A 25,070-nucleotide genomic window follows, 5' to 3' on the forward strand; every position below is an offset into this window, starting at 1 on the left:
CTTTAATACAATCTGCAGTGAGTAAACAAATTTCTGAAGTACTGGTCAAACTTTGTAGCTATAAAGTTTTTATCTTGTTTTTATTAGTAAAGATTTCAAACATTTTTTAGTTAACATTTTTATGGAGATCAAAACATGGCCATGTTCCAAAATTGTCTACCAAGCATGAACATAAACATAGATCTTTATTGATTTTAACAAAGAATAACACCAACCTTGGGATACAGAAAATATGCTCAATCCGTCAGGAGACAGTCTGACTTCTGCTACAGCACTAGATAATAAAAAAAAAAAAAGTTTAATAGAACCAGAAAGTAAATAAAGTGAAACAGTTTTAATATTCAGAGGTGCATTGTGGGAACCAAAGACTTACTCTTTGTGAAGAGCATACTGGAGATGGCAGGTGAGTTTAGTAAGGTCAAGGCTGCTAGATGAACCCATAGCAGAAATGTTATCCACTGAATCTATTGGAAAAACATAGAAGTAAAAAAAAAACATTCACTTGATAAGACACAATACTGTAAGGAAGAAACATTCACTTGATAAGACACAATACTGTAAGGAAGAAACATTCACTTGATAAGACACAACACTGTAAGGAAGAAACATTCACTTGATAAGACACAATACTGTAAGGAAGAAACATTCACTTGATAAGACACAATACTGTAAGGAAGAAACATTCACTTGATAAGACACAACATTGTAAGAAAAGAATGACACATTAAGAAGTTAGAGAATTGGAAAATGGGCAAGTGTCAGTCTGCAGAGTCTGGAAGCACATGAGGCACCCTGACCAGGCCTTCCCCTGGTACAGGCTACCCAGGCCTGAACAGTTATAGCACAGTGCAGGCCCACTGTCCTCTTGATTCAAGCTAAACTTTGACACATGGTCCCCTCCCCCCCCCCCCCCACACACACTAAAAGAAGAGGACTCATATTCTTCTAGACTGCCCCAGACTTCCATCTCGACAGGTCTGGGAAGCCACAAGTTCCACATACACAACATACATGCATTACACAGGGCAGCAGGGTTTCTGTCCTGGGCTTTACAAGAGAGAATTTGAGCCTCTCCAGCCCTCTCACAAATGGAGTTTGATGATAATGATTAGCAAAAAAAAAAAATTGTTAGGAAAATACATTTTAACATATTCGCTTGATAAGGCATGACACTGTAGGAAATCATGAGGCGTTTTGGAAGCAATAGAAATATGCAAAAACAACTTACCATAAATAATAACAGAATAAAATATAATTAGTAAGAGTCACTTAAAACTATTTGCTTACAAAAACGAAAGAAAATGCAATTAAACATATAATGTGTAATATTTTTAAAACAGAGAATTTCACAAAGATAAATGTATTTTAAAGTAACAGTTTTTGTAAATAATTATTTATTCAAAGTCTCATAAAAATGCTAAAAAATCATTGAACTTTTACCAGCCGTATCAAAAGTCAAGTTAATGTCCTTGGCTGACGGCGATGAACTTTGTACTGCGGTTAACTGGGGCAGTGAAGACTCTAAAATGTAGCTAGGTATACTCTGTGACTTAAATCTCTGTGGATGCGGTCCTTTAAACAACTGTTTGGGTGTTTGTCCAAACTCCATGATCTGGGTCTCAAGACTTCGACGCTCTGACGCATCCTGAATACTGGGTTTAAAAAACATTTAAGTATTGATTATTTTTCTGCATCTTTTCAGGTCACAAGAATGACAAAAACACACAATCAGAGTGTATCAATGTTGCGGTAGGTAAAAGGAATGTTACTTAACTAAGACAATGTCTCACCTGTCTAAATCTATTGCTCCTTCATAAGTCAGGTAATAAAAAACTGTAAACAGTCAAAAATTTTTTTTTACATAAGAGCGTTTTTTTTAATTTTAAATTAGAAATGTGTTAGGATTACATAGAGCTCTGTCTAAAATAAACTTAGATGTCACTAGAGCTCTGTCTAAAATTAACTTAGATGTCACTAGAGCTCTGTCTAAAACTAACTTAGATGTCACTAGAGCTCTGTCTAAAATTAACTCAGATGTCACTAGAGCTCTGTCTAAAATTAACTCAGATGTCACTAGAGCTCTGTCTAAAATTAACTCAGATGTCACTAGAGCTCTGTCTAAAATTAACTCAGATGTCACTAGAGCTCTGTCTAAAATTAACTCAGATGTCACTAGAGCTCTGTCTAAAATTAACTCAGATGTCACTAGAGCTCTGTCTAAAACTAACTTAGATGTCACTAGAGCTCTGTCTAAAATTAACTCAGATGTCCCTAGAGCTCTGTCTAAAATTAACTCAGATGTCACTAGAGCTCTGTCTAAAATTAACTCAGATGTCACTAGAGCTCTGTCTAAAATTAACTTAGATGTCACTAGAGCTCTGTCTAAAATTAACTTAGATGTCACTAGAGCACTGTCTAAAGTTAACTTAGATGTCACTAGAGCTCTGTCTAAAACTAACTCAGATGTCACTAGAGCTCTGTCTAAAATTAATTTAGATGTCACTAGAGCTCTGTCTAATTCTTAGGCCCAATATTTGACATGCAATATTTAGTACAGCTACAAAAACACAGCAATATAAAAAAAAAACACTTTTTCTTTCAACTACTATATTAGGAAATAGTAAATTCACCGTTGTCTGCCTTCCAAGCTTCTTCTCCTCGCTGCTGATAGCCGAACACAAGGTCAATCCAATGATGAATATTCCTGGAAACAACGTCAGACTCTAAAGCTTTTCTCAGAACGGTAACAAGTTCTGCAGGAGCTGCAAGAAAGCATTTCTCATCAATCATGTATGCAATCAAGAAGATGGATCATTGAATTGGCCAAGTATAAGTCAAGTATATTGTTAGACACCTTATTTATATAGGTTAGTTATTTAGCGACGCACCATAGAAGACGCATATTGAACGGGACTAGTGACGTTTGGGATATGTTGGGTTAGAGACCGGAAAATCAGTTAGCGATATAATCCTCTAGGGTAACGACGTGTTTAGTGACAGAGACTTTTACTGCGGCCTTTTCTTAGAATAAATACATGGTACATTGTTCTTCAGCGTTGACTACATCTCTTTACTAGTTAAAACCGATGTGTTTGTTTTGTCTGGATTGTTGTTCAACTACACGGAATACACCCGAACAATAACACCCAAATGCTTGCAGAGTAATTGGTTGAAATTCAACAGTCATCCATAGTTGACCTCAAGACAGCCTGAACAGGCAACATCACAATATACATTACATTGGCCAAGTATAAATCAAGTATATATCATTAAATTGGCCAAGCATAAGACTTGAATATATCATTAATTTGGCCAAGTATAAGTCAAGTATATATCATTAAATTAGCCAAGTATAAATAAAGTATATATCATTAAATTGGCTAAGTATAAGTCTTGAATATATCATTAAATTGCCCAAGTTACATAAGATCTGAAAGAAGTGGTCGTCTCCTTTCCATTAGGACTAAAACTGAAAGATTTAAAAACTCCTTTATCCCACTTTCGGTCAGAGTGTTACAAGATCATCTGTCGCCATCGAGAAGTACATAGAAGTCAAATTCATAAAGGGCTGGTTGTGAATGTGTATGTGTTTTCGTGTGTGAATGTTGTTAGAATTTTTAATCAATATTGTTTTTGTACAGTAGTTTCGCTGAGCTTGTCAATTGTAGTCAAACTGAATTTCCATTAGATTGGATCAATAAAAATTATCTTATCTTATAAGTCAAGTATATATTAGCCTTACACTACCTTACACTAACCCCCCCCTTGTACACACACAATAAAAAAAACAACAACTCACAAGACGCCCAAGGAGGTAATTCTACATCACCTACAGGTCTGCCATCATTTCTAAATCCAAATGTCACTGGCTGCAAACAGATTGATATTACAGAACAAAAATAAATACAAATTATTGAGTTAAGACAACCAAACAAACAAAATAAACAGGTCAAGTGAAATTCACATTTCTTGCCAAACTAGAAAGAACAGAATAAAAATGTAATACTATAAAATCTTAGTATTGCAAATAATTAATTAGGTTTTGTTTCGTCTAAAAAACAGATGAAAGTTTTACCCCTCTATGTAAAAGAAAATCTCCATTTCCACTGTAAAACTCTGGAATTAATTCTTTAAAATCTGAAGCTCCACATAAGACATTGTTCCAAGTGTCAAAGAAACTGGACAATCAATAATTAGCAGTGTTAATAATCCATGACTAGGATTATTCATTATTATAAAGTGGGAAATAAAAGTGAAATTCTTGTAACCTGACTAGACCAACTATTTCTTTGAAAGATGAACTAAATAGTCAATAGGCTGGAACAGGCCCAACAGTATTTCTGTTTGGTGTGATTTTAATCTTATATATTACAAGATGTTACTTCAGAAAAGAAGATAATTAAGTCTTTTGCATTTCATGTGTTTATTTTGTCATGCATATGCGTGTTTGTGTTTTTCTGAGTAGAATGTCTAAATAAAATTATGAAAAACATGATACCCACTTGTTAAACATTCTGTCTGGGTGATCAAACTTTCCATTTTGTAAGCACAGGACGTACTCTGGAGCTGAAAGTACAATAGCAACAGAAAATTAAAAACACATGAAAAAAAACAACAAAAGAAACAAAACATTTTAATGGGAAATAATTATCTCAGCCTACATAAGTTCTATCCTTTTATAATAATAATAATAAGGATAGTCTTCGAGTCCGAAGATGAATGAAGAATGCAGTATTTCCCTTGGCTACGCAGCCCCAGCTGTGACCTACATATTTTGCCCCATCCATCTGGAAGATAATGGACAAGTATGGATAATAATAATTTTATTTATAAAACACTGTTAAGACACATAACATAGGCTGAAATAACTTTGACCATATAACAGACATAAAGAACAAGACTTCAAATGGCAAAAATCTAAATAAAAGTTTTGAAAAAGAAAGTCTTGATTTTCTTCAAAATGTAGTGAGCTCTTTGGGGCAAAAGGGCCACAAACCATTAGTTTTGAGGGGAAACTGCAGCACAAGTAAAAGTGTTAGCTCCATGGTAACCTATTAAACAGAAGTTTTTTAAATATGTAAGAAACCAATGTGGTCCTATACAAAGGTTGAAAAAAAGAATGAATGGGGAACAGCAGCTATGTCTGAAAAGGATTTTATGAATAACACACAGAGATCATGCCACCAAAAGAACCATTCTTCCCACATGGGCACTTGTGCCCTGAGTGAAATTGTGACCAAACATGGTATGAGATTCCTGAGACATATCCTTAAGCAAGATGAAACATGTTGACCAAAAAGTCGGCCATCAAATGGAAGTCAAAAAGAGGAAAAGGAAGAAAGGAGATCCACATATAACATGGTGTTGCACCTTCTTAGATCTAAATTCTGTGGGCTCCAGAAGGGAAGAGGCAGTGAAAGTCACCAGCGACCAATCTCTGTGGAGAGAGAGAGAGCTTGCCACCATATGCGCCAAAATAGTGTGGGAGGACCTAAGTGTAAGTGGTCTTACACAAACAAAACATTTATAAACCATCTGGCATCCAAGCAGTATGCTCTCATTAAGGAGAAGTGTTACATAAATAGATCTCGGCATGAACTTCTGCTAGAGCAATTTTAGCCGATTTTTTTGTAGCTTATCATAAAACCTTTTGAAAACATTGATGCTTCCAATACTTAATTCATTAAAAGAATAAAACTGACAAGGAAGTTAATGCTAAATAAAGATAAATTTAACAAATTAATAGTTTGTTCATGTCAGGGAGGCATGGTGGCTGAAAGTTAAAGCACTTGGCTTCTGAACAGGCGGGTCCCAGGTTCAAATCATGTTAAGGACTGGGATTTTTTGTTTCAGGGATCTTTAGGGTGCCTCTGATTCCACACAGCTTTAATGGGTACCTGCTGGCCACATGACACCCTAGTTAAATGTGGGTGGCATAATCAGATGACCTTATCATCATCTGCACTAGAGACCGCATGGTCTGAAAGGAGAACTTTATTTTAACTTAACTCTTTGTCTTTTTATAAAACTAACCTATAGGAAAAAAATAAATCCAGAAGAAAGAAAAAGGTAAAATAACATTATCAACTACGTGTACAAACAAATTTAAACTCATCACACTGAGTTACTTACCTATACGAGCCAAATAGAATAGAACATAACCAGGTGTCGAGTAATGAGACCCATACAGAAACTTTGGCTCTGGTAAGTCTGGCAACCTCTCCTAATGTAAAGTTTAAAATAAAATAAAAGTGATTGGATGGTATAAGCATAAAAGTTGTGCTATGCAAAAAAAAAAAGAAATTAAAAATACAGTTTTGTATTAACTGATTCATTTCCTATTTCATAATATCAAAGAAAAATTAGTTTGATAATAGACAAAGTTTTAGAATTGAGAACAATATTCTTGATTATGGAATTTTCCACTTTACCTTAATTCTGTCTAAACGTTCTTTATTCAATGCACCTATGGGCTTACTCAAGTCTCGATAAGAATCTTCATCATCAAGATCTAAGTGAGACGATAAGAAACAATAAATTAGATCAAATCCGCAGCACGGCGTTTTTTTTATGGCCTAAAAAGTCAAGCAAAAATATTAGTAAAACAAAAAACCCATTCACAACAATAAGTTGACTAGCACCCCTGAAGAAAATCAGTCAACAGTCTTTCTTGAACTACACGGGTAATTATAAAGAAAGGCAAGCAAGGACAATAATGCAATTAAAACAAAAAAGTTGAATGAATCTATATAGGTTAAGGCAGAAACTGTGTGGCCTATGTGATGTACTTGTTCAGGCTGTCTTGAGGTCAACTCTAGATGACTGTTTGAATGTCAATCAATTACTCTACAAGCGTTTGAGTTTTATTGTTAGGGTGTATTCAATGTAGTTGATCAACAATACAGAATAAACAAGACGATCGTATAACGAGTAAAGAGATGTGGTCAACACTGATGAACAATTTATAATCTTTTTATTCCAAGAAAAGGCCACAGTAAAAGCTTCTGTCAAATAAACACGTCTTTACCCTAGAGAATTCTATCGCTAACTGATTTTCCAGTCTCTAACCCAAAATATCCTCTGTTACCCAGGGTTTTTTGGGCGGGCGGAGCTTCCCTAATATTTCCAGGGCTGTATCTGTGACTGCTGTGTTTAGCATATTGACTTGCGTATCGATATCCTGGTCATTGGAGTCCAAGATGTTGAGGGCTGCAAAGCGTCCTCCTACTTGTGCCTCGAATATGGCAGCTACTTGGGGGTCTTTCAGCTTGTCCAGGTCAAATTTTATCCTGGTAGGTCCTTGTTTTGTTACCTTTTTTAGGTGTACTTTAAGGGTCGTCATAACAAGGTCATGGTCGCTTCCAATGTCAGCTCCAGGAAAACTTCTTGTTTTAGCTGTATGGATGCTTGTCTTAAAACGCTGTTGCACCATGATATAGTCGATCTGGTTGTGGTGCTCTCCGTTCGGACTGTGCCATGTGGTTATACGCGATTTTTTGTGGCATCCTAGTGTGTTAGCCAGTAAGAGATTGTTGTATTTCGCAAATTCTAACAGTCTTCGACCTCGTTCATTGGTTGAGAGGTTACTGTATTTTCCACAAGTGCCTTTCCAGGTTTGATAGGAGTCACTTCCTACTTTGGCATTCCAGTCTCCTTGTACAACAAGGATGTCCTTTTTCGGGACCTTATTGACCACTTCCTGTAATTGATCATAAAACTCTTCTACTGCCTCATCGTCATATGTTGATGTAGGAGCGTAGGCTTGAATGATGGTGATATTGAAGGGTGATGCCTTTAAACGTATGGAGATGAGTCGGCTGGATAGAGGGTAACAATTCACAACGCAGTTGTTGTAGTTCCTGTGTACAAGAAATCCTACTCCTTGTTCGTGAACATCTTGTAGTCCACTGTAGTCCAGTTTATGGCCATCTTCTGTGGTTGTTTCACCTATGTTTTTCCAGCGCATTTCAGAGAGTCCTATGATGTTGAAACGGAGTCGGTTAACTTCATGTGTGGGCTCTTCAACTTTTCCTTCGTCTCTTAGTGATCTCACATTCCATGTTCCTATGGTGATTTTATTTCTGGTATTTATTTTAGTTTTGCATGGACCAGTAGTATACTTCTCACCCCCACCCTGGTCTGTAACGGTAGGCGCGGCCCTTGGTAACCCGGGCGACGGCCGAGCCGGTATGGGTTTATTAACGGTCATCATCTCATTTGGTGTAACAAGGGCTATTTACTTGCATGACGGCGCCCATCCCTCTCCATGCTGACCACAGCCGAATGCCTCCAATTAGGTGGATCGCCTTGGTCCTGAACACGTGGCCGTTGTAGTCCATCCTGGGACTCTTCCGCCCTGGCCGGTGACCTTAATCTAGAAGGCCTTTCGCCCAGTGGTGCCATGTTATCACCACTCCCTCACATGGTTTAGTCTGCCAGCTGAAGCGGTTTTCCAGGGCATGGCGCTTGGAGCCACATGTGAGAGATTTAGGGGTTGGAAGGGGACCAGTGAGGCCGTCCACCTAAAGGTGCAGCATGCCGGACCAACAAAGGTACTACCCCTTTCCAATACCCCCTTATGCCCCAATACCCCCTTATGCCTCTGTGACAAGCGACGGGAGCTTAAAGGGAAAAAGCTGTCCGACCCAAAATATGTCCAAGAATACAAAAGCGTCAACAAACGGATTAGAAAGGGAATGAAAGAAGCGAAGAAAAAGTGGATAGAGAATAAGTGTCAAGAAATTGAACAGGGACTTAATAGAAACAACAGCAAAAAAGCGTACCAATTAGTAAAGGACCTCACTACTTCAAAGCATGGAAGAACCAACACAATACAAGACAAAAACAACAAATGCTTAACCGAGGACAAAGATGTGTTGAAAAGATGGACGGAATACTGTTCAGAGTTGTATAACTTTGAAATATCAGGAGATCCAGAGATACTAAATGTCCCGACAGTTTCCAACATTGACGACTATCCGATTCTTCGCTCGGAAGTAGCAGCAGCAGTAAAAGCCCTGAAAAAGGGAAAATCGGCCGGAGTTGACAACATTCCTGGCGAACTTCTTCAGGCGGGAGGAGAAACTATGATAAACGCACTCTATATGATTTGCAACAAGATCTGGCAATCAGGAGATTGGCCCAAACCCTGGACCCAATCACTCATAATAACCCTTCCAAAGAAAGGCAACTTACAACTCTGTCAAAACTATCGCACCATCAGCCTCATAAGTCATCTGTCACTGAGTGGTTTTATAAATGTCACTGGGTTATTTTATATGTTATGAATGTGGCTGTGGTTATCAATGTAGGCGTGGTGGTGACATTGGGTTCTTGTTATAAATCACTGAATAATGAAATGACGCTGGGTGTAGCAGATACAATAAGTTTATTATAACACCACATAGTGAATACACCATACAATTCGACCCAGGAATGGTCAGTATTAATCCAACAGTAATATACGAATATCACAACTTAGTACTTATTCTATAACCAACTACTTTAAACATCTAACTCTACTGCTTATATCTTAAGTGACTCAATACAAGTGCTTGCTACAAGATCTCTATGTGGACTGACTGCCTTTAACTCTCTGGTTCACCTAAGGTCAAAAGTGTTCACCTTAGTGCAACATGGGTTGTGAATAAGATTCACAATATGGAATTAACATACACAATACAGAATTAGGGTTTCTACTCTATGGCACCAACTTTGAGGTGGTGACATTACCTATCACCCCCCTTTTGAAAAAAAATTTTGAAGAAATTTTTTTTTTTTTTTTTTAGCTTGACGACATAATTATCATAAGTAGGATCAATTGGAATTCTTGGGGTCTATGAAATGTACAATTGCAGAGTTCAAATAGAACTACAAACTTGCAATAAAATATATGATATGACAGTGTTACACAAAATATTTGCTGAATCAAAAAAAATTCATACAAGGGCAAAATTCTCTATTTCATCATATTCTTGTAAGGCAATTCAAATAATTCTCTGAGTCAAATACTTAACATCCCAAATAATTCTTTACATGTGGTTCTAATATATACATCAATGTTCAAATGTGTTCAATATTTACAAGTCTTTTCATAATAATATGTGCAAAGTGTGACGAAAATTTCAAAGACAATCTCCTATGTCACAATGTGAAAAATTAATACAAGTTTTTATTCACAATATCTATTTATAAAAAATCTTTGACACTATAGAAATGTTAGAAGTCTGGGGTTTTTTTTTAACACCAATAGTACAATATCTACAAATCATGTAGAAAATGTTACAAGTAAGTCTCAATATGTAAGTGATAAGTATAGAAAAATTCAAAATATGAGTCAAAATTCAAGATTAAATTGATTAATGATCATTGTTACTAATTCAATGTATCCATTTACTTCAATATGAGGTTTGACATCTCCATAAAAATTTTTTGTGCATTAATATTACACAAGTAAATATGTATAATTCAAGTATCAAAATATTGGATCAAAAGTATCAACATGAAATCAAAATGATGAGTATCCTTCATAGTGCTTGTTGCATGCACCTTATGTTTCAATTAAGTATTTCTCCATATGACAGTTCAAATAATTTGTAGCTAGTAATGGCAAAAGTTTAATGTTACATTGTTTATCAAATAATTATTGTGTACAAAGTTCAAAAAAACTCTTTTGTCAAAAGAAATTCAACTGAGAAAATGTGTCAGTTGTGATACAATCTTTGAGTTTACATTAATTTGTTCAAGCATATATATACAAGCATAACATCATAATGGTTTAGTTGTATTTATTTTAATCTGTTGTGAAAAAATGTGTAAGTCCAATTTAAAAGAATAATATCAAGTGTCTCTTTCAGCACTTGAAATATCAAAAAGTTTGTACAACAATCTTCTTGTTTACATCAATGATTGTTACAAAAATATAGTCCATACGAATAGTTTGACAAAAATGTTTTCAAAAAAATACAAGTGTATGTCAATATTTAATTACACTAATTGACATTAAATAAATAAGTTACATTATGAATCAATCTCCTTTTTTCAATAGTATTGAAAAATGTGACTAAGTTATATAATTGTGATAAATGACATAGTAAAAAAATTCCAATCTTGTTTACAATAGCTGTGGAAAAAAATTTGTCACAGTTGTTCTCAATACAATGGGAAAAATAATGTTTACATTGTATGGAAAAAAAATTAAGCTAGGTACTGAATAAGTTTGGAAAAAATTCAATATTTGTTTACATTGTTGAGTACAAAAATGTTATTCTTGTTGACAAAAGAATGTGAAAAAAATGTAGATTACAATGAAGTAATCAAATTCCAAAGTTTGTTTACAAATAGAGTTTTTTAAAAAAATGAAGTCTTAGTTCTAGTTCAATGTTTACAAATAGTACTCATTGTTTACAAAATAATGCTCAATACTTACAACATGACATCATAGCTGGTTGTAAAAATAATTTTTTTACTTTAAGGTGTGAATCTTAAATCTTTGACATTTAGCAATACAAGTTTTGACTAACATGACATAGATCATTATCTAAGTCATTCTGATTATCTTGAATATATCTGGACATAAAATCAGCAATAACATTATCTTTCCCTTTTATTTGTTTTATTTCAAAATGGAAATCAGCTAGGATCATGGTCCATCTTGTAATTCTACTATTAGTATTTGCTTTAACATTTAGAGTGGTTAATGGTTTATGATCTGTAAATATTAGGAAAAATCTGCCTAACAGATGTCTTTTTAGTCGCAGTGTACACCACACTATGGCTAAACATTCTTTTTCTATGGTGCTGTATCTTGTTTCTGCCCTGGATAATCTTCTACTAAGATATTCTATGGGGACCAGATTATTCTTATCATCTCTCTGCATAAGACATGCTCCTATGGCAGTGTCAGATGCGTCTGTGTATAATTCAAATACTTTATCTTTACTGGATATATGTAATCTCTTATCATCATTAAATATTTCTTTGAGTTTATCTACTGCTTCTCTACATTCTTTAGAAGCTGCAATTATTTTCTTATATGTGTCCTTGTTGCTGTTCTTTACTTTTAATAAGTCATAAAGAGGAGATATTAATTGTGTATAGTTACTAATAAATTTCTTGTAAAAATTAAATAATCCTATAATGGCTTGAATGTCTTTTTTAGTTTCTGGTGGTTTAACTTGCATTATTTTATTTAGGTTGCTTCTAGTAGGCCTTATTTGTTTGTTTCCTATTTCATAGCCTAAAAATTCTATTTTAGTTTTCCCTATATGTAGTTTATCAGGGGCTATAGTCAACTTGTTCTCCCTCAGCCTATTTAATACTTGTTTGAGAGTTTTAATGTGATTTTCCCAAGTTTTTGAAAATATGCAGATATCAACCACGTAGAAAACTACATCTTCTATTCCCTCCAGCAACTTGGCCATACATTTTTGGAATGTTGCCGTACTGTTCACTAACATTCCATTGGTACACTCCTACTAGACCTGGCCAATTGCAGCGGCAAACTTTTGGGATCTCTCCTCCATCTCTATTTGCCAGAACCCACGGTTCAAATCACAAGTGGTCAATATTTCTGAGCTTCCTATTTTTCTATCAACTGTTCTGGTAGAGGTAGTGGTTCTGCATCAATCACTGTTTTGCTATTCAATTCTCTAAAATCACAGCACACACGTAGAGTGTTATCTTTCTTTTTGACTATTACTATTGGGGACACATATTCGCTTTGTTCATCTACCCTTCTGATTATTCCATCCTTCAGTAACTTATTTAATTCTTCTTTAACTTTGTCACAGTATGCTGTTGGTATTGTATAGTTTTTTTTCTTTATTGCAGAATAGTCTTTCAATCTGATTTTATGCTGAATTATGCTTGTCCTCCCTAGTTGATTTGTAATCACATCCTTGTACTCTCTCAATACATTTTCTACTTGCTCTTCATTTGCTGCTGGTGTTTCAATATGTTGTGATACAGCACAGGCATGAAGAAAAAAATTTAGTTCGCTATCTGTCTCATCTTCAAATGTCTCACATTCTTCCGCATCATTGCCTTGTACTACCATAGCATGTTCTCTTCTGGGGCTACCTTTCAGTTTGTTGACATGTAATTTCCTCACTATTCCATTCATCTCAACTTCATATGTTACGTTTCCTACTTTCTTTTCAATAGTATATGGACCATCATAAAATTCTTCCTCATCTCGCATTTTTACGTAAACTGTATCTCCTTCTTCAAATTCTCTTAACACTCTATTTTTGTTTTTAATGTCTCTGTGTTTCTTTGTGCTTCTTTTAATATTCTCTTGTGCCGTTTTGACCGCATATGTTAACTGATTTTTGTTCTTCACTATAAGTGGGAAATCTTCTTCTTTAATCTCAAGCATGTTTTGTTTCCATAAATGTAATGGTCCTCTCATTTTTCTGTTATGTACTAATTCATATGGAGAGAAACCTGTTGATTCGTTCTTGGCTTCACGGTACGCAAACAATATATATGGTAGCATCTCATCCCAGTTGTTTGGGTTTTCCATACATACTTTGTCCAACATAATCTTCATAGATTTATTCCAACGTTCTACAATACTGTTCGCTTGTGCATGGTACACTGTACTAAAGACTTGATTGACTTCTGTTAACTTTGCAAATGCGGCTGTTAGGGCCGCTTTAAACTGAGTTCCGTTATCACTGACAATGGTTCTAGGAAAGCCTATCATGGTAAATAATAGTAATAACGTCTGACATATCGTACTTGCATCAATGTGTTTTAATGGGAAAGCTTCAGGCCAGCGTGTGGCAAAATCCATGAATGATAATATGTATCTATTTCCTTTAGCTGTTACAGTTGGAAGTTCAGCTATATCCATGGCTAGTTTTTCGAATGGTGTCTCTACTGTATCTGTTTCTTGTAGAGGTGCTTTGTGTTTCCCTGTGATTGGATTTCTTCTTATGCACTGTACACAACTCTTAGTATATGCCTTCACTTCTTGCTCCATCTTAGGCCAGAAACAGTTGTGTCTTATTTTTTCTAGTGTTCTTGTGTAAGCCATATGTCCAGCCAAGGGACTGTCATGACATGTTTCAATGATGCTTTTTCTCAATTGCTGAGGTATTACTATTTGTAGCACTTCATTTCCATTTCTTATTTTCTTATGCTTTATAGCTACTCCATTTATTTTGCTGTATGGTCCTTCAATTCTGTTGCATAAATTCTTGCATATGTTCGAAATTGTTGGATCATTTTGCTGCATCTCAATTAATTCATCTTTGTTGACATTCATGTTTGGAATTATGGCCATAAAAGATTTGTCTTTCTTGTCATTTTTTATTTTTGATGTGTTCTCCGTTTGACACTCTATATGTACAGTATCTTTGTTTGAAATATACTGTTTGCCTTTATTTCTTTCACTGGTCACTTCACTTGTGTCAGTGTTTCTGCTTTCCTTATCTAATTTAGCTTGAGCTCTTGTTGTTACTGCAGCTACTTCTATATTTTCTTGATTTACACTATTAGCCCATTTTACTAAGGCTTCTTCTGACAGTTCAACTATATTCTCTATGTTCCCTAAAATTAGTTCTTCAGCTGGGTTGTTCATTACTATGGCTTTGTATTGACCAGTGAACCATGGCGATTCAATGAAAACTAATGCTGTTTCACATTCTTCCCATAAGTCTTTATTTGCATAACTCAGTGTGACCTTTTCTTCAAGTATTTGTTCAGGTTTTACTAGTGATTTCTTTACAATGATTGAGGTGCAGCCGCTGTCACGTAATGCATATACCTTAATGCCATCCACATATGCAGGATACACTTTTAATTTGGCTACCTTTGTCTGTATATATGCTACTGTTTCATATTCTATTGGTGTTTCAGTTGCTACAGCTGCTATATTTTGTCTGGTATGATTGTTATTGTGGTAAGTATGTTGTCTATCTTGAAATTGGTCTCTTCTAGACATTCTGTTGTTTTGCCATCTTCTGTTTGTTTGATGTGATCTACTGTTAGTTGGACTGTAGCTTTGCCATGTTCTTCTGTTATATTGTTGTTGATAGGATCTATTGTAGTTAGGACTGAAGCTCTGGAAAGTTCTGTTATCTCTTCCATATTTATGGTTTCTATTTACATATTGCTGTTTTTCTGATGCCATTCTCTTTCTGCACTCTGCTTTGGTGTGACCCAATATGCCACAGAAAAAACATTGTATGCTCTTGGCATATTTAAATTTATTTGTAGTTCTTGGATGGTTTTCTGTCACTGTTGCAGCTACATTGTACAATTCCCTTTTGTCAATGGTGATGTTTGGGTGGGAGTCTTTGTATGTTGTTAAGTTTGATATCAATTCAACTTCATTTTTTATTTTTCTCTCCTTCAGGAATGAGAATGCTGCATCTGTAACATTTATTAAGACGTTTTCAATGAGAAAGAAATCTAAGATCTGTTTGGGGTCATCTAAGTTACAGTTTGCGAGTTGTAGCCACTTTGTCATGTTTTGGCGCATGTTATGTATTGTTCTTTTTAAATCTGCATCCTTGGCTAGTTTTATTTCCCTAAAAAGTTTTCGATAGTGCTCCTCCGTTTTGCCAAAATGTTCAATTAGTCTTTGTTTTACTGTGTTGTAGTCTTTTCTTTGCTCCATAGTTAGTGTGTCGATGATGTTTAGTGGTTCACCTCTTAGGTTAGCTAGAAGTTGTTGAGCCATTTGTGCACTATTCATATTTGCTGTTTGACAGATGTATTCAAATTGAATAATGAAATTTTCCAATGTGTCTTCTTTTGGGTCAAAGTTCCTAAATTTGCTATGATACTGATGATGAGATGAAGTTTGACTTGCTGAATTGTCTTTATTTTCTTTTGCTAGCTTGGCCATTTTTTCTTCATGTTCTTTTAATTTTATTTCATGCTGGCGTTCTTTTTCTTTCTCTAAGTTTTCTTGTTCTTTCTCTCTCAGTCTTCTTTCATGTAGCCTTTCTTCCCGTTGCTTGTCTTTTTCTACTCTAATTCTATCTATTTCAATTTTAATGAATGCAGCTCTATCATCTTCTTTTAACTTTAGTTTTTCCACTATCTCTATTAGTTTTTCATACTCAGCCATTTTCAAAGATTCAAATTATTAATATAGTTAATTAATAGATATGTGTACACTAGGTAGTTGTAAATGAATATTGTACGATAAATAATTATTATAGCTCAAATAGTAATTGCAGGTAATAGTAGATATATATTTTGTGCGAAACAATTGAGGTTATGAGGTATCTTAAGTTATTCTTGGTACTTTGTCTAGTTCGTAATGTAATACTTTACTGATCAATTATATGATTATGTATTTCTAGTATCTCCACTTGCAATGTAAAAGTTTATTGCAACAAATAATTCACAATTATGAGAGCCTTATTAGTCTGGTAAATAGTGATCAATGTATCAATAGTATCAAAATAGTTGAATGTGTTTGAAGAGTATATACAATATAAATCTTGTCAATCTCAAATCAAAATATATCCCATAGTGTTTCAAGTGTGTAGTGTAGTGTTGATAATAATAAAAAATAGGTTGAAATAAGAAGTAAAATAAATATATATATTAATAAGTAATTAATTAGACAAACATAAATACACTATAGATACTAAACAGTCTGCTTTAAAGAGACATTACAAGATAGTAGAAATAGTAGACAAAAGAATTACAATGAGTAATAACAATGACGCAAAAAGAAAATTCAACAGATGTAAACAAGACAATATCAATACAAGAGTTTAACAATATGATAGATACTTGACGAAATACAAACTTAACTAATACAGCTATACGATCAAGTATTTACTTTATCTAAAGAGTCCCTACCAATACCTGGATGCTTACTTGAAAAAAAATATAAATGCTCAGACTCAATAGATAATTAAATTTAGTCCCTAAAGTCAAATGTATATATAAATACAAATGTAAACAATGAAAAAAAATTGTGGTGTAGTTCAAGAGAACTAATCAATACTCATTAATACTAAGGGTAATTAAAGTTACTTCCCTTAAATATTCACTTGATGCTTGACTTGTACATAAAGTTCCGGTGATGCTCCACATAAAATATCTCCACGGTACAGTTCATATGTAATCCACTTGCTAAATCCGCAGCACAACGGTACAGTTCATAAGTAATCCACTTGTTAAATCCACAGCACAATGGTACAGTTCATAAGTAATCCACTTGTTAAATCCACAGTACAATGGTACAGTTCATAAGTAATCCACTTGTTAAATTCACAGTACAATGGTACAGTTCATAAGTAATCCACTTGTTAAATCCACAGTACAATGTTACAGTTCATAAGTAATCCACTTGTTAAATCCACAGTACAATGGTACAGTTCATAAGTAATCCACTTGTTAAATCCACAGCACAATGGTACAGTTCATAAGTAATCCACTTGTTAAATCCACAGCACAATGGTACAGTTGCTGAAACAAATATAAATAACTAAAAATGACCTTAGGTAGTGACGACAAGAGAGGTCTAAGAGTGAGAGCGCTCTCTTATTAAATGTGCTGTTAGACAGCGACAATAGGAGTGTGTCATTAGAATTATGACGAGCACTCAATGTAGATGATTCTTGAATATGTCAGCTACTTCGACTGACCATATATCAGCTGTCTTCAAACGATGACTTGAATGACTTGTAGTACTAGATTTTCACCCACACCGGTTGTAGTATCACGGTTGTCTAGTTTCACCCACACAGGTTGTAAGATCAGGGTTGTCTAGTTTCACCCACACAGGTTGTAAGATCAGGGTTGTCTAGTTTCGTCCACGCAGGTTGTCTCAGCATATCATGTTAAAGTGACTTTGAACAATGCTGTCATAAATGTCGTTTTCGGCCGCTTCTGACACCATAAAATGTCACCGTTTGATTTTATATAGTATGAATGTGGCTGTGGTTATCAATGTAGGCGTGGTGGTGACATTGGGTTCTTGTTATAAATCACTGAATAATGAAATGACGCTGGGTGTAGCAGATACAATAAGTTTATTATAACACCACATAGTGAATACACCATACAATTCGACCCAGGAATGGTCAGTATTAATCCAACAGTAATATACGAATATCACAACTTAGTACTTATTCTATAACCAACTACTTTAAACATCTAACTCTACTGCTTATATCTTAAGTGACTCAATACAAGTGCTTGCTACAAGATCTCTATGTGGACTGACTGCCTTTAACTCTCTGGTTCACCTAAGGTCAAAAGTGTTCACCTTAGTGCAACATGGGTTGTGAATAAGATTCACAATATGGAATTAACATACACAATACAGAATTAGGGTTTCTACTCTATGGCACCAACTTTGAGGTGGTGACATCATCCCAGCAAAGTACTGTTAAAAATCATATTAAACCGGCTAAAACCGATAGCAGACAACATCATATCAGAAGAACAAGCAGGTTTTAGACAAGGTCGCAGCACAACAGAGCAAATCCTAAACCTCAGAATACTCTGTGAGAAATATCTCCAACACCAAGAGAATCTTTTCCATGTCTTTATTGATTTCAAGAAAGCTTTCGATCGAGTATGGCACGGAGCACTCTGGGCGACAATGGAAAAGTACAACATTAATAAAAACATAATCAAAGTTATCCAGAACCTCTACAAGGAGGCCACCAGTGCGGTGTACTTCAACAATAATATTGGGGACTGGTTCAAAACCACAGTTGGAGTAAGACAAGGCTGCCTACTGTCACCAACACTCTTCAATATCTTCCTTGAAAGGATAATGGAAGATGCCCTCGAGGGCTATGAAGGTACTGTTAGCATTGGAGGAAGAAGAATTACTAACTTGCGCTTCGCAGATGACATAGACGGCCTAGCAGGGACAGAAGAAGAACTAGCTGACCTGGTGATGCGCATTGACAAGACTTCCGCAGCATATGGCATGCAAATAAATGCCGAAAAAACTCAAATTATGACCAATAGCCATCAGGGCTTTAAAAGAGGCATCAGTATTGGAGGTGAAAAGCTAACTAGTGTTAACAGCTTCAAATACCTCGGAGCTATTGTCTCAGATGAGGGAACAAAACCCGAATTATTGGCCCGAATAGCACAGTCCACAGCAGCCCTTTCAAAACTTAAAATAATATGGAAAGATAAGGGCTTAGCCCTCGGCACCAAAATCAGACTGATGCGCTCTCTGGTCATGGCCACATTTTTATATGCTTGTGAGTCGTGGACGTTGAATGCATAGCTTGAGAGGAGGATCCTAGCAATGGAATTGAGATGCTACAGAAGGATCCTAGGCATCACATTCAAAGACCGCATCACAAACCAAGAAATCAGAGACAGGGTTACTGTAGCGATCGGAGCTCATGACGACCTGCTTACTATTGTGAAAAAACGAAAGCTTAAAACCTTTGGCCACATTACGAGATCTACGGGGCTCGCAAAGACCTTTCTTCAGGGAACAGTGCCAGGGAAAAGAAGAAGAGGCAGACAGAAAAAGCGATGGGAGGACAACATTAAAGAATGGACAGGCCTGCCATTGAGAGAGGTTCTGAACAAGGCAAAAAAAAGGGAGGAATGGAGAAAGACGGTCGACAAATCTTGCCTGGTGCCCCAACGGTCCAACAGACTAAGGGATAGGTAAAGGTAAAAAGGTAAAAACCCAAAATATCCCAAACGTCACTAGTCCCGTTCAATATGCGTCTTCTATGGTGCGTCGCTAAATAACTAATACTATAAACAAGGTGTCTAACACCTATAAAGAAAACATTAAAAGAACGTCTGTACCTAGCTTGCTGCTTGAGTAGTCCTGTACGACCCAGGGCATGACAGGATACTGTGCCAGGTCGTTGAAACTTCTGTCTGCCAAACTGAAGAAGAACAAAAGAACTTTCTGTTTAAAACTTTTTTTTAGATTAACTGTCATTTTAGCTCTCGTGTTTTTGTTTGTAATGTTGTTACAGCGCCTACATTTTGTTTGTTAACAGCGCTTTATAAATAAAATTATTATTATTATAATTATAAATAATTTGACCACTAGGAAGAAATCAGTGTTTTAATGGAGGCATTTTCTATTTTATAGTGGACAAGTTTAAAAAAAAAATGATACAGATCTTCAGCTATAAAATTAGGCTTTGAAGCACTGCATAAATTCACAAGCTTTAACTCTTTCACTCCTAATTAACTATACCACTGTTGATTTTATTATTATTATAATCATAAATAATTTGACCACTAGTAAGAAGTCAGTGTTTTAATGGATGCATTTTCTATTTTATAGTGGACAAGTTTAAAAAAAATAATTATACAGATCTTCAGCTATAAAATTTGGCTTGGAAGCACTGCTTACATTCACAAGCTTTAACTCTTTCTCTCCTAATTAACTATACCACTGTTGATTTTATTATTATTATTATTATAATCATAAATAATTTGACCACTAGGAAGAAATCAGTGTTTTAATGGATGCATTTTCTATTTTATAGTGGACAAGTTTAAAAACAAAAAAATAATACAGATCTTCAGCTATAAAATTTGGCTTTGAAGCACTGCTTACATTCACAAGCTTTAACTTTTTCTCTCCTAATTAACTATACCATTGTTGATTTGACCTAATTAAATTAAATTAATTTCTGGCTTTATAAACTTTAATTTGTGTTATATAAAAAAGAGCATGCACTCTCCTATAATTCTATACCAAAAGTAACATTGTCTGATTACAAACAAAAATGTTATTGAAGTCTAATCATAACAGGCTAGAATGTACAAATGTGAAAAATGAACAATTCTGTCAGAACGTGGAAAAATAATTACGGAGTTAAGTAGCTCTTAATTCCTAAGTTATTTAATTAAAATCTGTTCTCCTACCTGTTCAGGTATAAAAGATAATCGTAGTTAGAGATGAACCCATTAGACCACTTTAATGTCACATCCTCTTGACGAGTTTCTTCTAAATTCAGATCTAAGAGAAAACAAAAATGCAGGTCAACAAACAAAATCTATGTAGACATTTCAAAACAAAATCTATGCAGACATTTCAAAACAAAATCTATGCAGACATTTCAAAACAAAATCTATGCAGACATTTCAAAACAAAATCTATGCAGACATCTACAAAATTTGAAAGAAATGTAAATGAGAAGATCCACAAGATATCTTCTAACCTGATAAATGTAAAATACTCTCGTAAAGCTGGTTTCTGGCCTTCTCTGTCTTAAAAGCCATAAACAAATGTGATACTGGTGCAGTGTCTCGACAGAAGATTTCAAGACCCTGATTAAAAAAAAAACATGAAAGGAAATTTATTAAAAGTTTTTAAAAATTAGAAATATTAGTAAAACAAAGTTAAATATTACTCACCAATTGTCTTAACAGAAATCGACGACAAATCAATCTTTTGATATCCTTTATACGTAACTTCAACACAGGCCACTATAGAAACAAAGTGGAAAATTTAAAAGACAAATGCTTTGTTCTATTTCAATTCTATTTTTATTAGTGAGTTACTTTAAAAAGTTTCATTAATTTTATGGCTCATATTTTTTTCTTGCCATGGATAAAATTTAACATGAGAATTACTATAATGTGATCCTGGTACATGCCATTTGACTTGCCTCTCACTATCCCCCATTCCTGCAGACTGTTTCACCAAATGTCTTCCCTCTTCCATCCATCATTATTTAGCTTTCTTTTCCCAGTCAACTCATAATTTTGATGTAGATGTTAGCATTACTAATTATATTAGTCTACCACATATTCATTGCAGCCACTGTGTACTTACTGTGGGACCGCAAACAAAAGTGGAATTTGCATGGACTTTACAACCATATCAAATTCAGAAATTAACTTGTCAACCACTTCAGAGTGAAATCCTTTTTTAAAAAGGCTGACATATACACAAAATATTAACACACAAAAAGTCAGATAGGGAACTGGTATTAAAATGTTAATGGTTTCCCAGCCTAACAGATGTTAGATTTTTTTTTTACGATAAACAGAAACAAATTTTTTAAAAATACACATTTATTTATGTAGGACTTAAGTCCCGACTACTGTCCCACCCAGTGGGCGCGGTGGCTGAGTGGTTAAGCAATTGGCTTTTGAACCTAGGGTTCTGGGTTCGAATCTCTGTGAAGACTGTGATTTTGAATTTTCAGATTTTTAGGGCACCCCTGAGTCCACCCAACTCTAATGGGTACCTGACTCTTGTTGGGGAAAGTAAAGGCGGTTGGTTGTTGTGTTGGTTACATGACACCCTGCTCGTTAACCGTTAGCCATAGAAACAGGTGGGCTTAACGTCATCTGCTCCGTAGATCGCAAGGTCTGCAAGGGAAAATGTACCCTTTTTTGTCCCACCCAGCTCTACTTGGCTCACCTGTCATAAAATGTTACATTACAAAAATTTACCTTATCAATGTTACAGAATGGTTGGAAATAAAGCCGGCTTGAGGTCAACATAATTCGTCCCGGATTTGTGACCAGAGGAGTGATTCTGTCCCCTTGTGTTTCTAAAATAATCTTCTCATAAATATCCTCCAGCCTGTGAAATAGTTTTAATGAAAAAAACACTTAATATATTTAAAGCCCCAGTTTTATTAATGCGTTTTAAAATTGTAATGAAGCTGTCATTAGTGTTAGTAAGAAAGTAATGTTTTTGCTCTAAATGGAAGGAAATATTATTTGATTAGAATTATATTTTTATTTTGCTTTTTCCTTTAACATTAATATATTTATTTTATATTACATCTAAAAACAATGTAAAAAATACTATTTAATCATTATTTCATTCAATTAAAAAATAATAAGAGAAACTATTTCTGAATGAAATACTACATACCAACTGGTATTAAACTTGACCCTGGATTGCCGGGACAGCATTATTGCATTTAGCTGAAAAACAAGTGCAAACACATTCTTACTGGAAGTTTCATTAAGATAGGCATAAATATTCTCAATGAACATAAACAAAATTTTTAATATGAATTAATAAAGAGACAATCATTGTAAATGCTTCAGTAAGTTAACAAAGAAAAATAATGTTTACATTTGTAAGTGTAATAATATTTGAAATACATGCAAAGCTAATTATTTCATCTTATTGGAACAAAATGCTCTTTCACTTGTCTGCATGAAAAGAAATTGATGAATAGTAATAAAGTAAAGCTACTCATTTTCTTCTCTCTCATTATCTCATCTGTCTCTTGACAATCATGGACAGAGTAACCAAATCCCTCCACTTTTCCCTATCAGCAGCTGTTCTAAGCAGGATCCTTTCATTGGGTTTAATAAGTCTTAGTAGCGATCATCTCCTCTCCAAGACTAATTTTTCCTTGGGGGTTTCCTCCCAAAGATGGAAATTATTTTCATCTCACTTGGCTAAAAACTTTCCCATTTCAAGACTATCAAATTTCATTTATGCCTAACCAAAAAAAATGTCTACTTAATTTTAATATATATGCTCTTGGGTCACCATAAAACTAATCGAAAAAGGGGAGTACAAAAACCATTTTGCAAACTGCAGAAAATGTCTTTAAACTATAAATGACATAACTTTAACATAGTGATTGAGTCTTAAAATCTTGAGCATACCTAGTTCCAATGCAGTCCTAGCAATGGACCTCATTCGCCGATCGTAAACCAACAACATTTAGCCGTGTGGCGCTCTATCTCTTCTATATAATTTACGATCTCATGTTTAATTCATGATGGTTGTCACGTGACATTTTTTTCCCCGTTGTTTTATCAATAAGATCACGTGACCAAATGTTGTTTGTTTACGATTGGTGAATGAGGTCCATTAGGTTAAATTCTACAAGAAGTTAATGTATCTGACTCAAATTCATCCAATAGAGATACAGTCAATATAACAAAAAAGATTACCATTGCTTGTTGATCTCCTGGGGGAAGGGTTGATGCTCTGTGTAGCTGACACATCTGAGGCAAACAATCATCCACAGAGGCATAGTTCAGAGAAAATATATGCTGGCACTCTTCCTAAACAAAAGACAAGAAATATATGCTGGCACTCTTCCTAAACAATAGACAAGAAATATATGCTGGCACTCTTCCTAAACAATAGACAAGAAATTTTGCTGGCACTCTTCCTAAACAATAGACAAGAAATTTTGCTGGCACTCTTCCTAAACAAAAGACAATAAATTTTGCTGGCACTCTTCCTAAACAAAAGACAAGAAATTTTGCTGGCACTCTTCCTAAACAATAGACAAGAAATTTTGCTGGCACTCTTCCTAAACAAAAGACAAGAAATTTTGCTGGCACTCTTCCTAAACAAAAGACAATAAATTTTGCTGGCACTCTTCCTAAACAAAAGACAATAAATTTCGCTAGTGGATGCCAAATAGAAATATATGTTTGCACTCTTCCTAAACAAAAACAAAAACAAAAAATTATGCTGTCACTCTTCCTAAACAAAAGAGAAATTATGATGGCACACTTCCTAAGCAAAAGACGCAAATAGAAATATATATTTGCACTCTTTTTAAACAGAATAAAAATGGGGAAAGAAAAAAAAGACAATCAAAACAACAAGCTAATGATGAAAGTTTGGAGTTGAGATACCATCGCAGATTCAAGTTGAGATGGAGTAACTGGTTATTTAGAAAGTGTGCAGGGTTTAAGCTCTAAGTTCATCATAACAGAAATCAGCCCTAAGGCAGCACTTATTTTTTTACAACAAAATTATTTTATGGCTTCACTGAAAAAACAACAGAAAATTATTGCTGAGGCATTGTGGTAGGTATGTTTGCCTGTTGCCAATTAGATTTCTTTGTGTGCAGTCTTTAATGAACTTTGCCATCAGCAAAATGGTGGAGGATGGCATGAATAACGAAACGGAAGGATGGCTTTAAAAGAGCACACATCATAAATACTAATCAAATTTGTTGAAGAATTTTACTGATGAAGCTCTATAGGCTACACTTTTGGAACACTACACTAATTGTCAAACACTATTCTAATTGTCAAACACTACACTAATTGTCAAACACTACACTTATTGTCTAACACTACACTTATTGTCTAACACTACTCAGTCTAACACTACACTTATTGTTTAACACTACACTTAT

General features: G+C 34.8%; 1 protein-coding gene across 1 annotated transcript in view; it reads right to left on the reverse strand.

The window, feature by feature from the left end:
* The window catches only part of LOC106058225 (protein FAN-like), a 44,783-nt gene that overhangs the window by 11,694 nt on the left and 8,019 nt on the right, over positions 1-25,070 (reverse strand). Inside the window, exons 6-22 of the mRNA XM_056035400.1 lie at positions 23,863-23,976; positions 22,820-22,872; positions 22,390-22,522; positions 21,343-21,414; positions 21,147-21,255; positions 20,851-20,944; positions 19,771-19,853; positions 6,432-6,511; positions 6,133-6,223; positions 4,503-4,566; positions 4,076-4,178; positions 3,800-3,869; positions 2,631-2,762; positions 1,791-1,833; positions 1,441-1,652; positions 374-464; positions 216-274 (exon numbers count right to left, since the gene is read on the reverse strand). Of these exons, the coding sequence (XP_055891375.1) occupies positions 216-274; positions 374-464; positions 1,441-1,652; positions 1,791-1,833; positions 2,631-2,762; positions 3,800-3,869; positions 4,076-4,178; positions 4,503-4,566; positions 6,133-6,223; positions 6,432-6,511; positions 19,771-19,853; positions 20,851-20,944; positions 21,147-21,255; positions 21,343-21,414; positions 22,390-22,522; positions 22,820-22,872; positions 23,863-23,976 (1,603 nt within the window). The remainder of the gene's footprint in view (positions 1-215; positions 275-373; positions 465-1,440; positions 1,653-1,790; positions 1,834-2,630; positions 2,763-3,799; positions 3,870-4,075; positions 4,179-4,502; positions 4,567-6,132; positions 6,224-6,431; positions 6,512-19,770; positions 19,854-20,850; positions 20,945-21,146; positions 21,256-21,342; positions 21,415-22,389; positions 22,523-22,819; positions 22,873-23,862; positions 23,977-25,070) is intronic.

The sequence above is a fragment of the Biomphalaria glabrata genome, chromosome 7, assembly GCF_947242115.1.
Source record: "Biomphalaria glabrata chromosome 7, xgBioGlab47.1, whole genome shotgun sequence".
NCBI lineage: Eukaryota > Metazoa > Mollusca > Gastropoda > Planorbidae > Biomphalaria > Biomphalaria glabrata.